At 40.2% G+C, this 20,681-nt stretch overlaps 1 protein-coding gene and 1 pseudogene across 1 annotated transcript in view; one reads left to right on the top strand and one right to left on the bottom strand.

The window, feature by feature from the left end:
- LOC126474885 (cilia- and flagella-associated protein 45-like) overlaps positions 1-20,681 on the bottom strand; it is a 93,894-nt gene that overhangs the window by 47,642 nt on the left and 25,571 nt on the right. The window contains exons 3-4 of the mRNA XM_050102378.1: positions 19,641-19,826; positions 1,704-1,877 (exon numbers count right to left, since the gene is read on the bottom strand). Coding sequence (XP_049958335.1) covers positions 1,704-1,877; positions 19,641-19,826 — 360 coding nt within the window. The remainder of the gene's footprint in view (positions 1-1,703; positions 1,878-19,640; positions 19,827-20,681) is intronic.
- On the top strand, positions 1,193-1,310 carry LOC126476147 (5S ribosomal RNA; annotated as a pseudogene).

The following is a 20,681-nucleotide window of genomic DNA, read 5'->3' as shown; positions in this document are numbered from 1 at the left end:
TGATTGTGTTTGTTTGTGTGTCCATCGACCTGCCAGCGTTTTCGTATGGTAAGTCACATCATCTTTGTTTTTAGATGTAAGTATGGTTTGTATGCTATGCAAAATTCACTGAAGAATCTCTGTTATTTATGAAGAAAAGTGTACCTATAGCAACAAATGCAGCCAATAGTAAGTGAAAAAATGATGAAATTTCACATGTAAAAAAAAATATTTTGTTATGTTTAGATGTAAGTATGGTTTGTATGCTATGCAAAATTCACTGAAGAATCTCTGTTATTTATGAAGAAAAGTGTACCTATAGCAACAAATGCAGCCAATAGTAAGTGAAAAAATGATGAAATTTCACATGTAAAAAAAAATATTTTGTTATGTTTTTGTACTTCCTCTGCTACGAGTGTGAATCTTGAATCCTTCCAGGTCATGCTCACAAAGTTTAAAAGAATAGACAGTGGAAATTAAAATGTCCAGTGGTCTGCTCCAAGTCAGCCCATTTGACATCCTACCACCTTTAAAGTGTAAAGGTGTGATGTGAAACCTTATGTCCCGCAACCCATGAGGTGTTCCCGGTGTTTACACTTTGTTCATATGTTGTCCCCTGTGCACAGCAGACACAAAATGAAAAAAACTGCAGATAATCAGTCCATGAAGGTCATCCTTGTGAATAACCATTTTTGTGTGCGATTTGTACTTAACATCATGCTCCACATTCACTGGTTTGCCCAGTACTTAAAAAAGAAAAGAAAATACAAAAATAAAAATCACTCTATCATCTGTCATTTCTGAGGCAAGAAAAAAATATGAACGCCTGCATCCCATCAACATGATGACCAATTATGCAAAAGTCACAGCTGTCATCCCCCACCTCAACTTTCTCTAGTCTTAGCATCTTATTTTTATTGCTGACGGCCGAACTACGGTCCATTATGTTTTTAGCATTCTCACTTTTATTGTTCTGAACCTCCTGACTAGAAGACATTATTTGCTCTGTAACTGTCTTTGCTTTTAATCACATTGGCATGGTGAGGATTGAATGTGTGTTGGGTTCCTCTCGCCATGGATGAGCACTGGGAGACTCCTCATGCACTCTGGCCTGTGTAAAGTGCTGCACATATTCACCTCCATGGGTTATCTCAGTTCTGGCATCAGTACTTTCTTCATTGCCTCAATTTTATCACTCCTATGTATTTTAATGGGCAACAGCCTTACCGCAGTGGATACACTGGTTCCCATATGATCACCAAAGTTAAGCACTGTTGGGCATGGCCGGCAATTGGATAGGTGACCATTCGGGCCACCATGCACTGTTGCCATTTTTTGGGGTGCCAACTGAGGAGCTACTTGACCGAATAGTAGTGGCTCCAGTCAAAGAAAACCACCATGACCGGGAGAGCGGTGTGCTGACCACATGCCCCTCCTCTCTGCATCCTCAGCTGAGGATGAAATGGCAGTTGGATGGTCCCAATGGGCCACTTGTGGCCTGAAGGTGGAGTGTTTATGTATTTTCATAAACAGAACACATTCCTGGTGGTCGTCACTAACTCCAGATGAACTACCCCTGCACAAAGGGCCTGGTGACCTTGCAATGAACCAGCCAACCAAGTCACAACCATAAGCTCCTTCTCAAGGTACTGAAACCAACTCACTATTCTATTTCATGAGATTGTGAAGCTTTAAATTCAATAAAATGGAAGTATTATACTCACCCTGAGTTCTAGTGCTTGGATTTCAAGTCGTTTTTTCTCTTGTAGTTCCAACAATTGTCTGTTCACTTCATCGAGTCCCTTTTTCATTTTTTCTTGTTCTTTTTCTTTTTTGCGTACAGCTTCTTGCTCTTCTATTTGCATTTGAACTCTCAGTTTATTCATCATCTCACTCTCCTAAATAAAAAGATAATTTGCATAAATATTTCATACTAAAATGTAGACTTTCACAGCTGGAAATGTCATGTCCATAACAATTATTCGGGCTGTTATGCCATGGCCGGTAGATGAATTCTGTGTCAATTCCCACCGTTTCATCCCCGACTGCGGGAGACATCTTCAAGGGGTCTGTAGCTCAATGGAAGGTCCAACACACCCACTGGCTCGCTACTGACAGCGAGCCAGTTGGTGTGTTGGACCTTCCATCGAGTTACAGACCCCCTTGAAGATGTCTCCCGCAGTCGGGGATGAAACGGTGGGAATTGACACAGAATTCATCTACCGACCATGGCATAACAACCCGGATAATTATAATGGACATGATAAATAATTCAGAATGTAAACTTATGGAACTTAATAAAATATTAACAGTTAATTCAGTTATCATGAACACTAAAGGAGTCTTATGATGGATAATAGATCTGTATGTCACCATTAGTGTCACTGTAGAAACAGCTGTCTTCAACAGACACCCAAAACAAGCTTTTGTCAGCAGAATTAAAATGGTGTGCTACACTCGAAGAAGGAAGAAGAGAATGGGTCCAAAGCTTTTACACTTAGAGTTCTTTTCCAATAACAACAACATAAAAGAAATACTAGCTGATAAAAAATGCAGTGTTTTATCGCTGAAAGTTCAGAATCACACGAGATCAAAAAATACTGAATGAAACAGGAAATTAAAAATACCAGGAATTGACAAGAAGCAACAGTCAAGTAGTAAAAAATTGACATAGGTGATGGCCTCTTGATAAAAGAAAACACTTTGAGAGTAAAGACAAAGTACAGTAAAAGTAGGATGATAAAATGATGGCAGTTGGGAGAGGGCCAGATGATTAAAAAAAATATATAACTGATTCCTCACATTCTGCCAAACACTCAATAATCATAGCTCTCAATTTAGGAAACAACATAATTTGTTCTTATCTCTTACACATCTGTTCCCTTTCTTTCCTTTAGTAGAATAAACTTCTTTCCATACAAGAATATAGATTTTAAAAAAAGACAGAAAGAAAAAGCCTCATTAACAAGTCCATAACACAGGAATGCCAACAAGAAGTGTAAGAAACTTAAGACAAACAGAGCATGGCAAGAATCAAACACAAAGTGCTTTTAGCTGATTCTGGCTGGCCTCATATACAGTCCTGGACAAGGAGAACCACCCATGTCAAATGGTGCTGTCCACGTGGCTCGGAGGTCACATTACAAGCAGCAGCACCCTCTCAGCTGTGCATCAATGCTCTGGGAACTAACATCACGTCAGAGGTGCTTTCCATGCTGCCATCAACAGTCAGCTCCATGTTTATGTCCACTGGCTGTACACTTGCCTCAGCAGTACCCTTTGTGTTGATGTCATCTGTCTCTGGAACTACTTCCATATTTGTGTCTTCTGTTTCTGGCTAGCATACAAGATTCCTCCCCCTTTAATTTGTGCACATTGCTAATAATGGATGGCCTCGTGCCTGCGTCTTGGAGAAGAGGCAGAAGTTGCCTGTATGTTGGCTGAAAGCTGCATGGATGCTGGAATAGTTCCAGAGAGCCAAGCTGGACCTGGGCTGGTGCTTTAGCAGTTGTCTCTGCACTGTCTGTGGTGATGGATGTGGGGCTGCCTGGAGGTCAGTTGATGTTGGCACTCGGTGAAGTTCAGGTGTAAGAGGAAGAGCTGCCTCCAGTGGTGTACAAGTCCTGGTGAGGTGGCGGTGGCTGCATGCCTTGACAGGGCTGCATCTGCACATACTTCACTATTCTCAGTAGAGACAACACAGATGTAGAATCCCTGATGTTAGTGGTTGTCAGTAGAGCCCTCCTGAGATGACACCCACAGCAAGAGTAGGTGTTGCATGGTTGTCAGAAATGGAGTACTTCAGCATGGCTGTGACTGTTTGCTGGCATAATCCTACAAGTGCTAAGAAATCAGATTATCCTTGCCTCTGCTGACATTGCTTCTCTGGCCTTTGACATCTGTTGTTTGAATGTGCACACCATTCTTTTTGCCTCACTGTTAGATGCTGGGTGAAAAGGTCTCATCCTGATGTGCAATATCTCATACTGGGAGCAGAATTCTGTGAATGGTTTTAGATGTACATTGGGTACTGTTGTCCATTACTATGGTGCATGGGAGGCCTTCTATTGCTAACATTTTTGTCAGCACCTGGAGGTTGGCTTCTGTGTGGGTGAACCTCATATTGACCACATAACCATAGTTCAATGGTGCATCCACCGTTATGAACCACATTGTATTTAGGAAAGACCTTGCAAAATCTAGGTGTATCTTGTTTGACAGCTGTTGTAGTGCTGCCCATGATCATGATGATGATGATGATGATGATGTTGGTTTGTGGAGTGCTCAACAGCACCTGTACAAGTTCGCAATCTTTCCAGTTCCAATCTCACCACTTCCCAAATGATGATGAGATGATGAGGACAACACAAATGCCCAGTACCCGGGTGGAGAGAATCCCCAACCCAGCCGGGAATCGAACCCGGGACCCCGTGATCCAGAAGTAGCAATGCTAACCACTAGACCACGAGCTGAGGGCTACTGCCCATGGTGCACTCTTTTGTGATGGAACTGCTTGATGCTCAGCACATCTGATAATAACATGTGCTGGTATTTGGAATTTTTATCAGTCAGTGGCCAGTGTACATGTTGGCTGTCAGTACGCCATGTTCACCCAGTGGCTCCAATGAAGAAGGTGTAACATTTGGGAACTTGATGACTGGAGAATGACTATGCAAAGTTCATTGTAATCTGCAGCTAGTAGTATAACTCCATCAAAAACTGAAAGGCAATTTTTCAAACGAAAGAGGGTCAGCAGTGGGAAGCTGTGGAGATGGCCAACTTAGGCCAGCCTGGATGAAACCAGAGCAGGATGTGCTGAAGTGTTAAGCCTTGTCTTGTGGCATAGGCTAGCTTGGTGCCTGTTATAGGAAAGTTTAGCACAGCATAGTGGGATGATGAGTTGATCTGGAAGCAACCCTCTTCCTTACTATCAAATGTTAAATTGGGACCCATGGGCAAATGGAACAATTTGTTGTGGGCTTGTAATGAATTTTGTAGTTGTAGCGACTGAGGAGCAAGACCCATCATTGCAGGCACTGTGCTGTCTGCTCTGCCATGGCACAGCCTAAATATTGCCAGTAAGGGCTTATGATCAGTGATTAGATGGAACAACAATCCTTAGAAATAGGTGTGAAGATTTTAGATGCTGTACATGATGGCTCAGGTTTCCAATTCTATCTGGCAATAATTCTTCTGAGCAGATTTTAGTGTTTTTAAAGCATATAGTATTAATTGTTCAACCTTTTTAGCATTCTTTTGAGGCAATAGTATCCCTAAGCCATAGGATGAGGCATCAGTTGTAAAGATCAGTGGTCAGCTGCGTTCAAATGATGATAGGCATGGGATGGATCATACATGTACCTTCAGCTTTTTGTAGGACCTTTTGCTGGCTATTGACCTTTTGAACTGTATCCCCTTCTTTTGCAGCTGGTTAATACACAGACAATAGTAGCTGTATATGAATAAATTTCACGTAATAGTTTACTTAGCCTTTGAAAGATTGCAATTGTTTTCCATTCTTTGGTACTGGCACCTGGTCAGTGCCTTCTAAGTGATACTGTGTTGGACAGATGCCATTTTTTTTAGTATGTGCCACTAATATTCCAGTTATGCCTGAAACAATTTGTTCTAGTTGCTTCATAGCCCAGCTGCCTGCAATTTCTTGAATAAAATGTGTAGATTTGATATGTTCCTGCAGATTAGCTCTCATGACAACAATGCCATCCAAATAGTTTATGAACGATGGTATGTCTTTCAACAAATCCTCTGATTTCTGTTGGAACAGTGGTAGTGTGCTAGCAATGCTGAAAGGCAAATGGTGAAACTGGTAGAAACTGAAGCTTTATTAAATACAGCTACTGACACTCTTCTTACAATGTGATCTGCAGTTATGCATCAAAAAGATCAATCTTTTAAAAGTATTGTCTGTCACAAACATTGAATAAGAGTTCTTTGGGCATGGAAGTGGGTAAACATCAGTAACTACTTGCGAACTGACTGTTACTTTAAAGTCTCCATAAAGGCATAGTTTCGAATTTGGTTCTTTTATAACCACTAATGGTGTTTCCCATTGATTTGAAGTGATTTGTTTGAGAATGCTCTGCTGCTCTAATTGATTCAGTTCAGAGTTAACTGCCTCATTTAATCTGAATAGAATGGGTTGAGACACAAGGAAATGGGGAACAGCCAAAGACGAATTTGTATATGAGAAGTTATATCGGCTGTATGGTTTGTTTCACATCCCAGTCTGAATGAAATTATGGCAGAAAATACTTTATGCAGTGTCTCTATCGACTGAAATGGATTTGTGTACAAAACTAGGCTTATTTTATCAGTGATAGTAAACGAAAAAGGTGAAAAGGAGTCTACCCAAAAATATTCTCTACTGCTATGTGCTCTACTACAAGTATGTGCAGATTTTGAGAAACATTCTTATAACCAGTATATGTTGAAAACATTCTCTAGTGTGAGATTTAATGGTTGTCAGTTTAAAGTATTCTCTATAGCTGTGCCCATAAACACATGTTTTGGCACTCTAAGTGAGTCTGTTGTCTATGGCCTTATTCTGCTGGCATCCACGTGTGCCATATGGGGCCCCGGTGGGCATAAATGGGCGCTACTGCTCTGACACACCACTGCAAGATGTCATCAACATCTCTACTTCGCACAGCTTGCCTAGCAAAGTGGACTGTTGAAGTGTCACCGTGTTTTGAAATAGCTTTCACATATGGGAGCGATTGGCACTAATGTTGAACTGTTGTGCCATTTAATAATGAAAAAGACTCTGAAGAGGAACAGGAATGACACCACTTGCATAACTTTGAATGGTTGAGTGACACGTAGAACTTCTTCCAAGAACTGGTGAAGCCTCTTCTCTTGAGCTGATAATCAATATTGCATCAGTGTCAGTTAAAGCCATTGTTGTTCAAACAGCTTCGCCAAAACTGGGTCCATCCTGAAGTCCTTTTAGCTTTTCACCAACATTCTACTTCAACTAGTATTTACTACACGCTCACTACAGTACACAGCATAATCATCTGCTGAGTCCAGCGGTGATCCAGAGCAGAGTACAGAGAGGCAGTGCTCATTCCTAAATTAGACAGTTTGTCCATAACTGGAGACCATGATGCATTCTGAGGCAGAGTCTAATGCACAGCACTCACTTGTTGGTTTGATGGTAAAGCTGTAAACAGAGTCCAGGTCACAGGAATGTCAACAATGGCGCATGAAACATAAGGCAACTGGAGGATGGTGAGAATCAAATACAAATTGCCTGCAGCTGACTTTATATACAGCCCTGGATGAGCAAAACCATGTAGGTCACATTGTGCTGCTAGTGGGGCTTGCAGGTCATGTGAAGATTAGCGGTGCCCTCTCAGTTATGTTGTGACAGTGCAGAAAGCAAAGCCGTGTTGGAGGCACCCCCCACCATGTTGCCATCAACAACTTCCATGATCAGTTTCATGTTTATGTCTGCTGGCTGTATTTATGTCTTCTGTTTCCAGCTGGGATACAAGAGATAGTGTTTTTGATTACAGCTTATGGGGGGATAAACATGAAGCCACAGAAATAATAACTTTCAGAATAAAAGTTTTCGTCATCCAGTAAAAGAGGAAACAACATCGAGGGAAAACCTGTGGGACTGCTACTTAGCCACCTAATTTAAAAGGACATATTCATCTTCCACCTTTGCATTATTCAATGATGAAATGCATTTATTTAACCACACCAATCTATTTTGAAGTGAATATTCAGACTACATACAAGAGAAAACTTGAGTCACAGTAAAGAGTAACACAAGCTTAGGAACCTCTGTTACATCAGTCTTTTAGGTAAAAGAGAGCAATGGAGTACAGAACATTGTTTGAAGATACACCTGAAACTGGTTTAAGCTGAAATCAAATGACCATGAGGAAATAAATGTACATTCATCTATAAATAACGGCAATGTGGAAGATGGATGGGTCCTTTGAAAGTTTTTCGATGCAGAGCTCAAAAAAAGAACTCATTATTCTGAAAGATTTTTTTTTTTTTGGTCCTTTTCTTCACATGTATTGGCATATTTCTTGTGTGACATTTGACTATCTAACATGTATCAGTTGTGTAGATCACTGAGATGAATGCATGAAAAGTGTGGTACTACAGCAGTGTTTTGATGATGAACCATAATGGGATTGAATCAAGTGTCAACATATACCCTATTTCTAATACTACTGAGATGCCCACCAAAATTAATGTCTAATCCAATGGACCCCCTCCATGAACCATGGATCTTGCCGCTGGTGGGGAGGCTTGAGTGCCTCAATGATACAGATAGCCATACCGTAGGTGCGACCACAACGGAGGGGTATCTGTTGAGAGGCCAGACAAACGTGTGGTTCCTGAAGAGGGGCAGGAGCCTTTTCAGTAGTTGAAGGGGCAACAGTCTAGATGATTGACTGATCTGGCCCTGTAACACTAACCAAAACGGCCTTGCTGTGCTGGTACTGCGAATGGCTGAAAGCAAGGGGAAACTACAGCTGTAATTTTTCCCAAGGGCATGCAGCTTTACTGTGTGTTTAAATGATGATGGTGTCCTCTTGGGTAAAATATTCCAGAGGTAAAATAGTCCCCCATTCTGATCTCCGGGCGGGGACTGCTCAAGAGGACATCGTTATCAGGAGAAAGAAAACTGGCGTTGTATGGATCAGAGCGTGGAATGTCAGATCCCTTAATCGGGCAGGTAGGTTAGAAAATTTAAAAAGGGAAATGGATAGGTTAAAGTTAGATATAGTGGGAATTAGTGAAGTTCGGTGGCAGGAGGAACAAGACTTTTGGTCAGGTGAATACAGGGTTATAAATACAAAATCAAATAGGAGTAATGCAGGAATAGGTTTAATAATGAATAAAAAATAGGAGTGCAGGTAAGCTACTACAAACAGCATAGTGAACGCATTATTGTGTCCGAGATAGACACGAAGCCCACGCCTACTACAATAGTACAAGTTTATATGCCAACTAGCTCTGCAGATAATTAAGAAGTTGATGAAATGTATGATGAGATAAAAGAAATTATTCAGGTAGTAAAGGGAGATGAAAATTTAATAGTCATGTGTGACTGGAATTCGACAGTAGGAAAAGGAAGAGAAGGATACGTAGTAGGTGAATATGGATTGGAGCTAAGAAATGAAAGAGGAAGCCGCCTGGTAGAATTTTGCACAGAGCATAACTTAATCATAGCTAACACTTGGTTCAAGAATCATGAAAGAAGGTTGTATACATCAAAGAAACCTGGAGATACTGGAACATTTAAGATATATTATATAATGGTAAGACAGAGATTTAGGAACCAGATTTTAAATTGTAAGACATTTCCAGGGGCATATGTGGACTCTGACCACACTCTATTGGTTATGAACTGTAGATTGAAACTGGAGAAACTGCAAAAAGGTGGGAATTTAAGGAGATGGGACCTGGATAAACTGACTAAACCAGAGGTTGTACAGAGTTTCAGGGAGAGCATAAGGGAACAATTGACAGGAATGGAGGAAAGAAATACAGTAGAAGAAGAATGGGTAGCTTTGAGGAATGAAATAGTGAAGGCAGCAGAGGATCAAGTAGGTAAAAAGACAAGGGCTAGTAGAAGTCCTTGGGAAACAGAAGAGATACTGAATTTAATTGATGAAAGGAGAAAATACAAAAATGCAGCAAGTGAAGCAGGCAAAAAGGAATACAAACGTCTCTAAAATGAGATCGACAGGAAGTGCAAAATGGCTAAGCAGGGATGGCTAGAAGACAAATGGAAGGATGTAGAGGCTTATTTCATGAGGGATAAGATAGATACTGCCAACAGGAAAATTAAAGAGACCTTTGGAGAAAAGAGAACCACTTGCACGAATATCAAGAACTCAGGTGGAAACCCAGTTCTAAGCAAAGAAGGGAAAGCAGAAAGGTGGAAGGAGTATATAGAGGGTCTATACAGGGGTGATGTTCTTGAGGACAATATTATGGAAATGGAAGAGGAGGTAGATGAAAATGAAATGGGAGATACAATACTGCGTGAAGAGTTTGACAGAGCACTGAAAGATCTAAGTCAAAACAAGGCCCCCGGAGTAGACAACATTCCATTAGAACTACTGACAGCCTTGGGAGAGCCAGTCCTGACAAAACTCTACCATCTGGTGAGCAAGATGTATGAGACAGGCAAAATTCCCTCAGACTTCAAGAAGAATATAATAATTCCAATCCCAAAGAAAGCAGGTGTTGACAGATGTGAAAATTACCGAACTATCAGTTTAATAAGTCACAGCTGCAAAACACTAACGCGTATTCTTTACAGATAAATGGAAAAACTGGTATAAGCCGACCTCGGGGATGATCAGTTTGGATTCAGTAGAAATGTTGGAACACATGAAGCAATACTGACTCTACGACTTATCTTAGAAGAAAGATTAAGGAAAGGCAAACCTACATTTCTAGCATTTGTAGACTTAGAGAAAGCTTTTGACAATGTTGTCTGGAATACTCTCTTTCAAATTCTGAAGGTGGCAGGGGTAAAATACAGGGAGCGAAAGGCTATTTACAATTTGTACAGAAACCAGATGGCAGTTAAAAGAGTCGAGGGACATGAAAGGGGAGCAGTGGTTGAGAAGGGAGTGAGACAGGGTTGTAGCCTCTCCCCGATGCTATTCAATCTGTATATTGAGCAAGCAGTAAAGGAAACAAAAGAAAAGTTTGGAGTAGGTATTAAAATCCATGGAGAAGAAATAAAAACTTTGAGGTTCGCCGATGACATTGTAATTCTGTCAGAGACAGCAAAGGACTTGGAAGAGCAGTTGAACAGAATGGATAGTGTCTTGAAAGGAGGGTATACGATGAACATCAACAAAAGCAAAACGAGGATTATGGAATGCAGCCAAATTAAATTGGGTGATGCTGCGGGAATTAGATTAGGAAATGAGACACTTAAAGTAGTAAAGGAGTTTTGCTATGTGGGGAGCAAAATAACTGATGATGGTCGAAGTAGAGAGGATATAAAATGTAGACTGGCAATGTCAAGGAAAGCGTTTCTGAAGAAGAGAAATTTGTTAACATCGAGTATAGATTTAAGTGTCAGGAAGTCGCTTCTGAAACTATTTGTATGGAGTGTAGCCATGTATGGAAGTGAAACATGGACGATAAATAGTTTGGACAAGAAGAGAATAGAAGCTTTTGAAATGTGGTGCTACAGAAGAATGCTGAAGATTAGATGGGTAGATCACTAATGAGGAGGTATTGAATAGAATTGGGGAGAAGAGGAGTTTGTGGCACAACTTGACTAGAAGAAGGGATCGGTTGGTAGGACATGTTCTGAGGCATCAAGGGATCACCAATTTAGTACTGGAGGGCAGCGTGGAGGGTAAAAATCGTAGAGGGAGACCAAGAGATGAATACACTAAGCAGATTCAGAAGGATGTAGGCTGCAGTAGGTACTGGGAGATGAAGAGGCTTGCACAGGGTAGAGTAGCATGGAGAGCTACATCAAAACAGTCTCAGGACTGAAGACCACAACAACAACAACAATCCAATGGAAGGATCACCATCAACAGAGTCACAATACCTCACTTTATGAGGCACTGTCGAGACATGATAATCTTACACTGACTACATGAAGATGCCAATAGCCCTGGAAGGCCGCCGACCGCGGGCCACGGCACCTCCGAGAACGGTGCTGCCCATGACCCATTGTGTCGCTGCACAGTCTGTCGAAGAACAGCACTGCCGGCAGAGAGCACCTCCCCCATCCCGCCAGCCGCACCAGACTCAAAGAGCACCCTGGACGACTTCGAGGGATGCACTTTGCTGGAATATTGACAGTCTACTGAATAGGAAGTGTACCCCACAATTTTTCTCACCTTTGCAGCCAGCTAGATATGAAGAAAATTTTTTCTACTATTAAGATTTGGTTCAACTTAATGTAAAGTACCACTGTATTGGTAGATGTTAGAAGCCTTGGCTAGGGTCGCAATTTAGACTGAAGAGAAAAGATTAATAAAGGACTAAGCAGCAAACATCTCCAAGGTACTAGCTCCCAAGTGAAATAGAAGGAAGTGAAATTGAGGAAATAATATTTTTGATATTAACAAATTAACATTCCAGACTAACTTCCATTTACCTACATTTTGTCTCTTTTCAACTCAGTATCCTCATCCACTACAAAAGATTTTTGACATTTCTAAAGTTCTTTAGATAAATGTCCAAAGTTCTTGGATTTGCCTTTGTGATAAAGGTCTCACACACCTTTTGATGTCTGTGACACTAAATGTCACTTCCACTGTTTTTTCTCTGTATCTTGTTTCTGACTGAAACTCCAACATTCTGATTTGTATGATCATAGTGGCTATAGCTGCATTAGATTTGAAGACTATAATGTATTTTCTCATTATTTTACACCTCCATCATTCAATCATATTGGGAGGAGAATTCATTTCACAATACACTCTTGTTCATTTGTTAGTCAGTTATTTACTTACATGTTCCATATATGTTTATGGTAAAGACTAGAATGTGGTATGAGTCATTTTTAATGAACCTATTAAAAAACCATATTTGTTGTTAACAGTCACTTAAACTAGCATTATGTCCAATTACGTTCTGCAAATTATCCAACCTGTGTGGAAGGGGTTGATGACAGACAGAGACAATACCTTTATATATGTATGCATGTGGGGTTGGGGGGGGGGGGGGGGGGGGTGGCAGCATACACTGATCTATTGTGATATACATCACTGATGTATGATAAGTGGAATATCTGTGACTTGACCACAGACTTCAGTGTGTTCTTAGCTTCAAAGCAGAACAGACATATATCTTTTACTGTGCAGTCAAGCATTATTATAGTTCTGTATCATGTCATACCTCAATTATATTGTACCCACACTATACAATTTCTGCATTGGCAACCCACAACGACTGAAATTATGCCAAATATGTACTGAACTAGATACTACACAACAACAATGAAGTCCACATGTAACCATCATGTGCCGAAATTCACAGATTACACTGTTTTCCTTTATGGACAGTGTAATGCTTCTCAGCTGGCTCTCTGACTGTTAATAGACATCAATTGTGCAAGTGATGTGCATCACTACTGTCGTTCAACTTACAACATTAGAGCTGAACAATCAAAAACAACAAACAATTTACTAAGGGGCCACATTGCCACATCCATCTTGCAACTGCTGAACTACAGCATTCTGTTGGCTTGGATTCAGGCATATTTGCCATAATTCAATGTCTTCATGGACAACACATGAACAACTACATCAAGAACACTTCACCAAATACCAACAATGCATTCATACCACTGGCAACAGTGCTGGTGGCCATGCACTGCGGTACCAGCTTCGCCATGCTTAATTCCACCCAGCAGTCAAGTCTGACCAACACCACCCAACTACCAGAAAATCTGACATCACAATGCTCACTTGGAGTGATGACTAATGCATGACATCAACAAATCCTTGCTTCCCTGTATTCACTGACACAGAACACTGCTAGTCATGCTGCACCTGACCCTACACAGATCACCACCCTTCATGTCACACCCATGCAACCACGTTATACCACTGACATGACTGCACCCACACCTGTGCAAAACATCTGCTACCAAATCGCACCTGCGCTGTCGTAACATGCCACCAACCCCACCATGCTTACACTTGCACAGGGACTCCTAACTGCATCACACTAAGTAACTATGCCCCACAAACCACCTTCTCCAAGTGAGCCCAATTTGACGACTGTGTGCAACGGTTGCCTGTCTTGTGACTACTCAATAGTGCCTGCAACAAGTTCAGGTATTCAAGAAGACTATTCTAATCATTTCAAGGCCCACACAGTAGCAAATCTTCTCTCACTCAACCTACAATGACTGCTACCAGACTTTACATCTCCAAACTTCTCATCGACTTGGACTCTGATGAGCATTCTACAAATCTTCCACCTCTGCTGGTTCCAATTCCAAGGACAATGCTTTCAAATATGCTGCCTGCCTCATTCCCTCTGATGAACAACCTGTGGCAGGTATAAGTTCTGACATCAACCCTCTACTAATTGACGGCTCATTGACAAAGGACTAACCTACGACATTTTAGTCACACTAAGCTACCAGATCATTGATCACAGTGCACAAACTGATGACCCAAGCTGTACAACAATCACCATCTCGCCACCTCACATGGACATTCCCTGTTAAGGACAGCACAAAACCAGACCTAGCAATAGTCGTTTTATGCTAATTCCACCTCTCCTTGGTCATATGACAAGCCACACTCCTGTACTTTATTATGGGCTGCTGCATCCCAGGACTTTTGCCACCAAGACAAACAACAAGAAGACTATCATACAACCATCGACACACCCAAGTAGTGTGCCTCCTCGGCTGAAGAGCTCTTGGTGATTCACCAACACCACACTGACTGCTGTGCATCACTGGACACATTCCATATGAGGAACATGTTGCTCCTGCAAAGTAATGAAGATATATCTACTGCCCTCACCCAGATGTGCAAGCAGCTCATGATCTTGTCAGTTAACTGTCATGACAACAAGAGTGGGAGCACATGTGTGGCCCCAGTCTCACCAATCAGTCACGTCCCCCCAACATCCAATCATACTCACTCCCCACTCCAATGAGTCACACCAACCCAACATCCAACATAGCTCACTCCTCAGTCTTCCCAGCACGCACATTGCCACTGACACTAAAGCACACATATTAGTACAACATGCCCTGCCTCGCCATCCAGCTACCCTGCTGCTGGCATCATTGGGCACACCCCTCCAGCTCTACAGCACACCATTGCCACATCTCTTCCACACGACTCTCCACCATGTAGCTCAACTGCTGCCTGCAGCTGATTTTCATATGACAACACTGACTCCACTGGTAATTTTTACCTGTTTTGTGTTCGACAACAGCTACCACAGGCTCATGATGCTCTATGATTCCTTTTTAACCATTTTCAAGCACGCAATTTGCATTCACCCCCCACTGACAACTACAGCACCTCTTCCTGACACAAGTTCGCGACAACACCACCAGACTCTGTGACTGCATCGTCATCTATACCAACTTGAACAATGATCCAAAACATGTTGGTGCCCTGCATTCCTAGCTCTAAATGGTCCCAATTCTGTCATGAATGACTTCTGTGCAGATAACGCCCATTGATTTTCACTCCAGCAAATAAATTAGAAACTCACATCAACCGCAAATCCCCCTCCATTCCTTTGATCAGATCAAAGTCTCTCTCCTCACCATTGACACCCTGCTCCCACCTCTTTGGTCATACCACCAGCATCTGTGTGGTCACACTGGGTGTTTCCACATCAGCTTCAGCCAAACCACCTGTTCAGCACTCATACTACGCCCACTGTGACTTTGAGAGATGATCCAATTGTGTTTCATGAAAGTGCCAGCCAGGGCACGACTATTCATGCGCATCTGGACAACATCACTTTGAGAAATGATTTGGTCATGACTATGGAAGTCCCAGCCATGGCATGAGCAGTCATTCACATCAGCACCCACCACTGAAGCAGTCACTGACCCCACTTTTGTCTCCCCTCCAGTGCTCCACACTGTAGGAAGGAGGAGGGGGAGAAGGGGGGCGGGTGTGGGCTCTGTGGGAACATTCACTGGGATATACATCACTGACATCACAAAGTTACAAAAAATATTATTTTTCATAAAAAGTTATTGCCTTTCCTGTAGACTTACCCTATTCTCTCCCTTCAGTCAAGGATATGGCTGATGTTCTCAATGAACCCATTGACTGCTACAAATGTACCTGCTGCATTCCAAGGAGAGTGCAGCTTTGTTGTCACACTGCTACCATAGCTGGGAGACTATGTTCCAGGCATGCTATCTTTGTACTTGTTCTGCCTTATGGTCTGGCTCCCCTGAGTTGAATATTCCTGGTGTGTTGTGTATGACAATTTTGTTTGCTGATCTGGGTTTAAATGCCCCCTATAGAAAATAAATATAGTTCCTATAACAACTTAAATTTTTCATTTTATATCTCTGGGAATAAATCATTGCATAAACAGACACAGAGGTATGCCCATACTGTTTCATGCCTAAGTTTTTAATATGATGTTAGAAGCCTATGTCAAAAGTGGTGTGTCACTTTGTATTCATCTCCATAACTTAGGGTTCTTTCATAGTTAGTCTTCAATAAAGCTGCTGTTCTATGTTCACAACTGTAATAACTCATGGAAAGGATGGCCCTATCAGTGATATCACTCTAATACATCTGCAGTCATTAGGAATCACACTAATAACTTATTTGCTCAGAATTTGCTGATTCTATTCACAAATTGTCAGTGACTTTGTTGAGCACACATGTGGTTCACTAATAAAAAAAAAATTATCATCCGATTTTAAGAAAACTATTTGGTGAAAAAATTTTATTCTTTCACATCTCACACTATGATATCTTCTCTCGATAAGTGGCTGCACTTCCATTTGTTATTCATCTTAGGTACTGTGCTGCATCACATTAAATAAGACACTGAATGAAATTTTAAGATTTTTGCACAGTAGACTTTGCATATGGTTCATTTTATAACACTAACCGCAGCATACAAAAGACAGCTAACATTTTGAAACTGTATTTAAAGCTGAAAGCAGACTGATATATCTCACCATTCTCAAGATATTAGTTTTTATTTCTATGGGTGGGTCACACAAACTGTCAGTGATGTGCTTGAGTGGACTTGTTGACCAATATGAAATACATATCATTCAATATTATGAAAACTATTTGGTGAAAAAATTTGATTCTCTTGCATCTTAAAGTATGATTTATTCACACAATAAATAAGTAAACTTATTTTCATTATTTGTCTTAGTGCTACATCGAATCAAATAAAGCATTGCACAATATTTTAAGATTTTTGCAGAGGTAAAAATACACTGAGAGGACTTTGTGCACAGTTCATTTTATGACACTGATTACTGCTTACAAAATATAGCTAACATTTTTAAATTGTATTTAAATGTGAGAGCAGAGTGATATACTCAAGATATTGGTTTTTGTATTTATGAGCAGAATGCACCCATCGTGCGCAGAGTTCTGTCCATGCGCAACACGAATCACGTGGTTGTAACAGCCATCATATTTCATAAATGGTTCAAGGTATTGAAACAAGAAACAAGGTTTTTTTGCAAATGACAGCATGCAAAAAGATGTGATATATTCACATTTGATTAAGACTCTAAGCTACTTTTGTCTAATGAGATACAGACATAACTATAATTTTTTTCTGTTGGAAAGATGTACTTCTCTTAAAAGCATGTAATACCTCGTCAAGAAATAATATTGTGGCATTGCACACATTAATATTTATGATATTCTGTGTGGGATATTCAACTTTAATTGAGAGCTATTTGTTGTTATGTCACAAGATGTAATCACTATGTAGCTAAATTTTTAACTATTTCAGTTTCAATCAAGATCTTTTGTTTATTTACAACCTTTAGAATGCATTACAGCAACATGTACTGATGTCAGCTTGCCAACTAGTCTCTCCAGCAACACTATTGGAATGGTTTTTATATGGAGGCATCTGATACTCTGCTTAAGTTTCTTTTATCAGTGATGCCAAGTACCAGGAGTAGTTGCCTGTCACCATCTACATGATTTATTCCTCTGTACAACCACGTTGGCACTTCTACTTCTACTTCTTTCACTGTTTATAATGAAGGTGGAAACCACAATACATAAAGAGCGCAGCAGCAAATGAACATAGGTCAAATGATGGAAACCCGGTGAGCACTCAGAATGGAAATGCAGCTCCTTGGCTGCTCTATCATGCATTACTGCATCTGGAGCTCAGAAGGACCCAAGCAGCTGGCTGTGTTAACAAGTCAGGAGAACAAAGGCAGTGACAAGGAGGTGTACATATACATATCTAGAGCACCTAATGGAAGGATGAAAGGCACACATAAGGGCATCCAGAACACCCGGGGACAGTAACAATGGCATGTATTAACACGTCCAGAAAAGTCAAAGGGTTTTTCCTATTGAGTCACATCTGTTCCACTCATTTCCTCTCTTCTTCCAGACAAGATATCCTATGGCATCAATTTATAAGCTGTCCATTTGTGCCTCTGTTGTTTCTACTCAGAAAATATATATTTTTCCATAATTGATCATAACTAATGTTATTTGTTTAAAATATACAACTCTATGTATCTGTAACCCAATTCCACCACAGGTCTACAATAATAGAGGAAGCATTACACATAGTTAACTAATTAGGAAAGAGAAGAGTTTGTTCAACTTCATTCTGGGAAATAGCAGAGGTAACAGATTGTGTGAAAGCATTGTGAAGAAACAAATGTTGTGCTGATAAGTAAATGTTCAAGAAGGATCTGCAAAGAGAGTCAAGTGTTATTTGGCAGCTAATACATCTTCCCAAGAAACAGGAAGCCAGAAGGCAGTACTCAAAGGATGGTTGAAAAAGTTATCTTCCCATACGCCAAATGACTAGCATAGCTGTGACATGCAGATGACTATCAACAAAATAGTGTTTTACTACTTGAGAACATATGAAGATAACTCGTGATTGAATAAAAGAAGCATGCATCCCCTTTTCATCAACACAGATCTTACAAGGACAATCAGTTGTTGGGAGATATAACCACACTAGAAATAACAAGAAAAACCCTTGCTTTAATAGACTGTGAGGGAATTCCTCATTCAAAAAGCTGAAAGAAAGTAGGAAGAAACGAGAAATAATACAACTTAACTGATGGACAGATAAAAGAAATAAAGCAGCCTTGAGTTCGGGGATTGACACACCAGCTCAGATATAGTGTCCTGGCCAGCTACATTGTACTGGTAGTGCATTTAGTACTTGGCATTAGCATAATGCAAATCCAGGAAATGAAATTTCTCCTGTGGCTACAAAACAGTAACTCTAAGAAATCAGATATGATAAAATTTAATAGGACTGTAAAAGATGCTCAGAATTCCATGCAAATTGAGACACAATATTATTGCAATCCTACTCTACCATGTACAGTGTTATCCCATATTAACAATATGAGTACACATTAATAAGTTGCTTTTCAATATTACTTATCATCACAAATTTAATTCAAGTATTTTTACATCAACAAAAAGAGTTCAGGCATAGTGTTAATGTTGCATGCACATACAGCCTACACATTAAAAAAAATTATAGCACTCAAGCTATTTACCACACCTCGGAAGAAAAACTCATTGCTTGATGCAGAAATATTTATTCTATGACCACACAATGTAGTTAAGCTAAAAAAAGCCTGAAAAGGAAATGTAATATATACAGTAACTCTGGAATGCTTCATGAAAATGTCCACTCAGTTTCTTCTCTAAATTGTATTTATGTGTTTTCATAAGAGACAAATATTAAATAATTTTCTTATGCCTGCCCAGCTTCCTGCCCCACCTCTCTGCAGGTCTGCCCCACCCAGACCACACACAAAAGATACACAAAAACACCTTCGAGTTGTTTTGATCTGTTTGTCATTTTTTAACTACACAGACAAGTCAGCTGTATCAATCTCATAACAAGCATGAATTTTGATCACTGTGTAGACATAAAGTATTTTATTTGGTTCTCTTTTATGTATGTGTTGTTTTCATTACCTCTTCAATATATTTTGCTTCTTTAAGTCTTTCAGATTCATTATCTTTCATTTGCTTCATAATCTGTTGTACATATTCATATTTTTGACAATCTTTCTTCTCTTTTTGACGCTCCTCTTCTTTCAATCCTCGTAAACGTTCTTGTTCCATCATATGGTCCAGCTTCAGTTCATTCTCTTCTAGCTCCTTCCTGCAGGGAGAAATTTTGCAGACCATTAAATAATACACTTAAACAAATGCTTCATAGATTTATGGAAAATAAAATTAGAATTAACTATGATCATTATGCTGTCCGAATAAATAGAGAAATCCTAGAATACCAAGTATATGTAAACAAATTCTCTCTCTCTCTCTCTCTCACACACACACACACACACACACACACACACACACACACACACACACACCCTCTATATTGCACAAACACACACACACACACACACTTGTGCTGGCATACTAGATACTGAGCAATCAGCATCAAGGCAGTCATGCAACACTTTTTATGCATTTTGTGCCACTGAAATGAACCTGGTGCATATGTGCACATATAGGAACGTGATACATGAGCAATGAAAATTGCTAGGTTTTGGCAGGCTAAAGGATTCTGCTCCAATGAAATATTGCAATTAATACATCTCACAACACTTAAAAAATGACTGGAGGTAGTTTTGAGTTTTACAACCTTTTGTTACTTTGAACACATGACAGCTGACTAGAAGAAATGGACTACAGCATACACTGGACCATTTGTATGTAATTGTGCAATTTATCTATTAAATTCATTTGTAGTTTTTTTCTTTCTTTACAAATATATTCTCAGTGTTTAATTTTTTAATCTTCACTTGCCATAAGCATCTTACTCAACTAAAGAATTTATGAAAAGATGGATTCTTGCCTCTGGTATTCAGTGATAACAATGTGAAAAATTAAAAATGGAAGCATAATCAAATTGTTACTACTAAATTACACCAAATGGTGTTTCTAACTTACTCTTAGGAGTTCATTAATATACTCTGGGTCATCCACGAATTCCCAATAGAT

This window comes from Schistocerca serialis, chromosome 4 (assembly GCF_023864345.2).
Source record: "Schistocerca serialis cubense isolate TAMUIC-IGC-003099 chromosome 4, iqSchSeri2.2, whole genome shotgun sequence".
Lineage (NCBI taxonomy): Eukaryota > Metazoa > Arthropoda > Insecta > Orthoptera > Acrididae > Schistocerca > Schistocerca serialis.
Note: the sequence above shows the minus strand (reverse complement) of the source record. Positions and strands in the feature narration are given on the sequence as shown.